Below are 6083 nucleotides of genomic sequence, written 5' to 3'. Positions count from 1 at the left end.
AGAGCTTTATTCCTAAATGGAGGATGCTCTCTTCCTCACCATGGAGTGCAGAGAACCTACACTAATTTACCTGCACTGTTTTTTAAAAAAGAAAAGAAAAAAGAACATGTGTCAATGGGGGCCAGTGTTGTAGTTTCTAACTTCTGTAAAATAATTCAAGGTTATCTTATAATTGTTCACTGCAGTTTAAACTTACTACATTGACATATGAAATGTTTTACATTTGCAAGTTCTGAATTTATGAAGGACTTTTTCCTCAAGACTGGAAATTGTGCGTGCTCCATTAGTTTCTATCATCTTTGAATGTGATGTGGTGATCTGACTTTCACCTGACCTGTTTGTTATGTAAGTCTTAAGCTTATTTCTTTTACAGAATTTAAATTAGAACGGCTCTCTAGAGGTCACTGGTTCAAGCCCTGCATCTGAGGCAAGAGAATTATTAGCAACAAATCTGTAAAGACCTCATCTTCCTGAATGATACTATTTCTCCCCCTTCTAAATAGTAGTATTTAATTATTTATGAATGCTGAAAAGCAGTAGTACAATCAATTGCAAAAGCATTGTTGTTTTTATAGTTTGGGTGAAAGCAATCTCTTTTTGAAAGCCTGACCATGCCCTCCTTCCTTCTAAATCCAAAACTCAGGCTTTAAACTACTTGCACACCCTTATTAAGTCCTTGAACAGAAGAAACAAACAACACACAAGCTGTTGTTGGTGTGTGTGTTTCACAGAATGATTAGGCTGGAAGAGACCACCAAGATCATCGAGTCCAACCTAACCCTGACACCTCAACTAAACCATGGCACCAAGTGCCACATCCAGTCTTTTTTTTAACACATCCAGGGATGGTGACTCCACCACCTCCCTGGGCAGACCATTTCAGTACTTTATTATTCTTTCTGGGAAAAATTTTCCTAATATCCAACCTATATTTCCCTTGGTGCAGCTTGAGACTGTGTCCTCTTGTTCTGTCAGTTGCTGCCTGGAGAAAGAGACCAACCCCACCTGACCACAGCCACCTTTCAGGGAGTTGCAGAGAGTGATAAGGTCACCTCTGAGTCTCCTTTTCTCCAGGCTAAACACCCCCAGCTCCCTCAGTCATTGCTCACAGGGTTTGTGTTCCCAGCCCCTCACCAGCCTCGTTGCCTCCTCTGGACACAGTCAAGTGTCTCAACATCCTTCCTGAACTGAGGGGCCAGAGCTGGACACAGCACTCGAGGTGTGGCCTCACCAGTGCCCAGGACAGGGGAGGAATTACTTTCTTTCATCCACAGAGGGATCCAGTGGAATCAGAACTGAATTGAGAGTTTCAAGAAGACACCAAGCAAGAGCAGATCAAGCTGCCTTGCTTCAAACAACAGGCTGCAATACTTAGCCATTTTCTGGTTAGCAGACACCAGTAGTCCCTGTCTGCTATTTTTAAGGAACATAGTTATAAAAGTACCTTTCAATCTGCTGAATCTAATCTTCCATAACTGCAGGAAAGATGACTCCACACTTACTGGGCTGCATTGCAGAGCAGATCTCAAATTACTGGAAGTGGCTTAGCCCACCCTCAGAAGCAGCAGGAGCTGTATTCCCAGGGGCTGCACCTCTCACAGCCTCCTTTACAGCTGCCTGACTAAAGGACCCTGCAGGGGAAGGCAGACCTCAGAAACAAGCACTAAATAGCATCAGCTTCTGTAAGAGTGCCTTATCCCTCTAATTTAGATGAAGGCTCCTGCCACACAGGAATGCTATATACACCTGGAGGTTGTTGACACAATTGCTAGTGCAATATAAGATTGGGAGGTCTTGAGTTGTAACTGAAAGTTATAAAGCTATGCTTTCTGTACAAATTTAATCAAAAGCTATATATTTGGAAGTCTCTAAAAATACACACAATTCTCAAAACTTATTTTATAATGTAATTTCTTGACTAATGACAATACAGTATTCCTTAAAGAGAATTGCTTAACTGGCACTTTTCAGTACCTTCCTTCTTTAAAAGTTAACTCAGAATTTGTAGGAAGTGTATGAGTCCTTTCTCCACTCTGGAGCTGCAGTGAAGGCAATGACACTGCATCATAATTGCAATGAGTAGAACCACAGAGCTGTTGAGATTGGAAGGGACCTCTGAAGGTCATCTAGGGATTGTCTGAAAACAAGGATATACTTAGATAAAAATTTCCCTCCCTTTTTGCCACAACAGTTCCTGAGTCAAAGGCCAAAACTTGCAGTGTGAGTATCAAATACAAACAGGAAAAAGCCCCTAATGTGTAATTAGGAACTGGGGGTTTTTTACCTTCAAAGCAAACCTCTTATGCTTTGTAAGTTAAGGTAAATATCTTGTTTACATTGTGAAGACTGCTTCTTGGAAGCAATCTTGACAAACCTATGGCAGAGGAAAAGTTTTGCCCTTTTGTAAGTACCATATCTGCACACTTCCTCAGGGTTAGACAGCTAATGCTTATTCAGGACTTTTCAGAAGTTCCCACAGCATCCACAAGCCAAGCACAAAAAGTATCCAAGGGTACAGATTTAAATAAGGAGAGGTGGTGAGTCACAGCCAGTACATTATCAGCTTCACCTGCCAGGCAGAAAGTAATTAATCTATTTCTTCCCTTTTTCATCATTTATCCTATATTCTACTTCTTGAAGTGGCTTACATTAAAGTAGACTGAAGTTAATTAAATGATGGATAAAAAGCAAGTATTTCTTAGTATTTCTAGATAACTAGTCTCCTTTCAACAGCAGGAGACCAGAGACAGTATTTAAATGAAAACTTCTTATTCAGGCATCAATGAGCTTTTCTTACATCATTTCCAAGCTGTGACTAACCAAGGATTTATCAATCTATTCATTAAGACAGTTCTGAGTCACCTGCAGTGATGTCTCACTTCCTTTATTGATACTTCACTGAAATCCCTGGTTGGCATAATTTTCCCACCACAAACCCTTTCTCAAATAAAATTTAAAGGAGCTTTTGAACAAAGATAATGAAATGTGCCACCAAGTAAAATCTAAAACTACTCCACAGTCAGAACAAGGTGGAGCCCACAAAGTGTATTACAGTTAGGATCCAGGTACAAAGTTAAAACAAGCTTTAAAATTTCTCACAAGGAAGTGCTGGCAGAGTGTTACCAAGTTAATTTTTTTTAAAGTGTCTACACATGTGTTCCTCTCCTGACTAGAGCCCTGACAGTCACTCCATTTCCTCCATTATATATTTCACACCCATGTTACAGGTAACATTTCTATAAAGTATTATTTATAACATTTTTACCTCATGTCTGTCTTGTTATTTTATCTCTGTCATCTGCTACTTTGTCAAGCTCTAAATCCAGATGCAAATTTTTCTGCTTCATCTTTTCAATTGCAGAAAGAAGGAAGGAAGGACTATTCCTCATTTGTCCTTTGGAAAGGAGCTGGACAGTTCATGATACAAACTTGTAAAAACCATTCCCAAAAGAGTATAATTAAAAGAAAGACACCTACCTCATAACCGCTAATTATCTTGACTACAGAGAATTTCTATCAAGGGTAATTTCCATCAGTGAGCTCAATCTGTTCCTTAATTGGCTGTTCAGATATGCAGAGTAAATCAGGACAATCATCTCTAAGCGCCTCCTCTACAAATGTTTCTGCATTTACTGTTCTAGGGATGACTGGCACAGCATTCCCAGAGAAGCCTGAAAAAAACATGTTAGCTCCATGACCTTTTTGACTTACTAATTTAGTCTTACAACATAGAAATTTACAAAGAGTGAGTTTATTATCAACTTTTAGACCATCATAAGTGTAGTAATAAAAATCAGATGTGATGACACACAAAATATTTTATTCATACAAACATATTGTGTATCATTTTACCAGTGCAGATGATACAACAGATTTAGGGAACTAATACTTTGTCCTGGGGCATTGGTGACCTTTATTGATATGTTTTTGCTATTGCTGCTCTGCTTCCACACTTCCTGGTATACTTCATGTTCAAGTCTACAAAGAGAGAAAAAAGGACAATGTGTACCACTGTTTCTGTTTCTGCGTTTCATTGTAATAAGAGTTAACTGGGAAAACAATTAAGGTTCTTTTGTATCTCAAATCCACAATCTTGCAGGGAATAACACCCACCCAGCCTCTGGTTTCTGTGCTTGGCAAAAAATTACTGGAGAATGCAATCACAAACCCAAACAATGAAAAAATAGTTGCAAGTAATGAACTATCTCACTGCAGTAGTGAACTGGAGGAGTGCTCTGCCTCTAGCAGAATGTCCACAGGATCGTGTGAGAGCTCACTAGAGCCTGGCACCTTTTAAAAGCAGATCAAGAAAAATCACCAATTGTTACACTTGTGTGAGTAGCTGTAACCGCAGAGGACTTGTAGCAGTGCCCAGCAAGCATGTGTGCCACAGGAGCCGTTCCTGCAGAATCTACCCTAAGCAGCCTTAGCTTGGCCCCCACAATGCTTGGGGAAAATCAGTCCTGATTCTGAACTTGCTGGGGCAGCTTCTCAGGTTGGGCAATTTGCAGTGTATTTTCAGATGTCAGTTAAGTGAGTGTTGACTCTGAGGACTTTCCCAAGCCTGGGTGTGGGGAAACACTCCCTTCTGGCACCTCAGCTTTGTTACTGCATCATAAAACAGAGTAAATAAATACATATACTGATAAAAGAAAAAGAAAACGAAAAAGAAAGATAAAGAAAAAAAAAAGGGAGGTGAAGGGGAGAGGAACGGTCTCTAAGCTCTGATCTTAGAGGTCTGGAGCTTCAGCACTTCTGGCATGAAATTAAGCAGCCTACCACTCTTCTAACTTTGATACAGCAGGCACATGAAAGACTGAATATTATTTATCCCCCACCCTCCTTGGCACTGTCCAAACTTTCTCTTCTGCTAGGCACAATAGGGAATGTGAAGAAAAAAAAGAGAACAATTATTTGATCCATCATTTTGCAGTAGCAGAGGGTTTCCTGAGGAGGGAAAGCAATAGAAGAAAAAAACAGGATGCTGGCTGCTGTGAGACCTCAGGAGATACATGATAACCTCCATCCCTTCTTGGAACATAAAAGCAAACACATTAGCTGGCAGGTAAATACATATCCCATGCTTCTGTCTCACCATAGGCTGGAGCTCTGTCCCATCTTCATTATCCTGGAATGGTCTTGTGTTTCTGTGTTTTCGCCCTTCTGTTAACTTGTTACTCTGACTCACAAAGGTCTACAAGCAAAAAGCAGGGTGCGATTGTTTGTGAAAGGAAACCATTATGCTAATAAAATTACCTGCTAAAGGAAGATAATTAGCTCAGGGCTAAGAAACTGTAGCTGTTTCCTGGCTGGATGACACAGTGATACTGGGAGGGACTGCAGAGGCAGCAAAAGTGACGAATGCAACTGAGGAGGATGAATCTAAAATCTGTTACATCTCCTACTGCAGGACTGAGGATTTCGGCTGAATTAAATCCCTCCCCCAGCTCTCCACCCACTGCTGCATATTCTCCTGAGGGCCACAAAGCCTCCCTTCCACCCCCGGGATGTTTGTAACCTGATTGTAACACAGACAAGTCAAATGCCTTCATGTGTTGAGAAACTCCAAGTTCTTGTCTGTGTTAGCAAACTAATTCGTGATCATACAATGAGGAGGAGTTTGGATGTGCTGCCCACAGTTTTTCCATAGAAGGGTACAGAGCCTGTCCTGCTTAGAAGACTCGTTGTCTCTGTGGGAAATCCTCTCTTCACCCACACCTCTAGGGCACGGCTAATTACACAGAATTAAGACCAGAGTTAAAGAGAAACTACCACAAAGTTTGGAAATGTAGAGAGGAGACCTTCTGTTTCATGAAGGAAAATTGGCTTAAAAAGTATTTTAGAATTTGGCAAAACAGAGAGGGAAGAACAGAGGTCAAGGCTTCAGAGTTTTCCATTCAGTTTCGTATTCCTAGCCAGGCAATGTGCTTAAGTACTATTCTGAAACAGAGCCAAAGAATATATATCTGCTTTCTTCTGTAAAAGGATTAAGCCTATCTTTAGGCTGCTTTTTTGTTGTGCTGCTGTTGTTGTTTTCTACAAAATTCTCCGAATATTACAGAAACTCCAACAGTAGCATTGAA

The 6083-nt window shown here is 40.5% G+C and overlaps 1 protein-coding gene across 1 annotated transcript in view; it reads right to left on the bottom strand.

The window, feature by feature from the left end:
- Positions 1-3731: 3731 nt before the first annotated feature.
- SLC44A3 (solute carrier family 44 member 3) overlaps positions 3732-6083 on the bottom strand; it is a 40474-nt gene continuing 38122 nt past the window's right edge. Inside the window, 2 exon segments of the mRNA XM_066325240.1 lie at positions 3732-3978; positions 5096-5194. Of these exon segments, the coding sequence (XP_066181337.1) occupies positions 3973-3978; positions 5096-5194 (105 nt within the window). The 3' untranslated portion in view covers positions 3732-3972.

Source organism: Sylvia atricapilla, chromosome 9 (assembly GCF_009819655.1).
Source record: "Sylvia atricapilla isolate bSylAtr1 chromosome 9, bSylAtr1.pri, whole genome shotgun sequence".
Lineage (NCBI taxonomy): Eukaryota > Metazoa > Chordata > Aves > Passeriformes > Sylviidae > Sylvia > Sylvia atricapilla.
The sequence above is the reverse complement of the archived record's forward strand: the minus strand, read 5'-3'. Positions and strand labels throughout refer to the sequence as shown.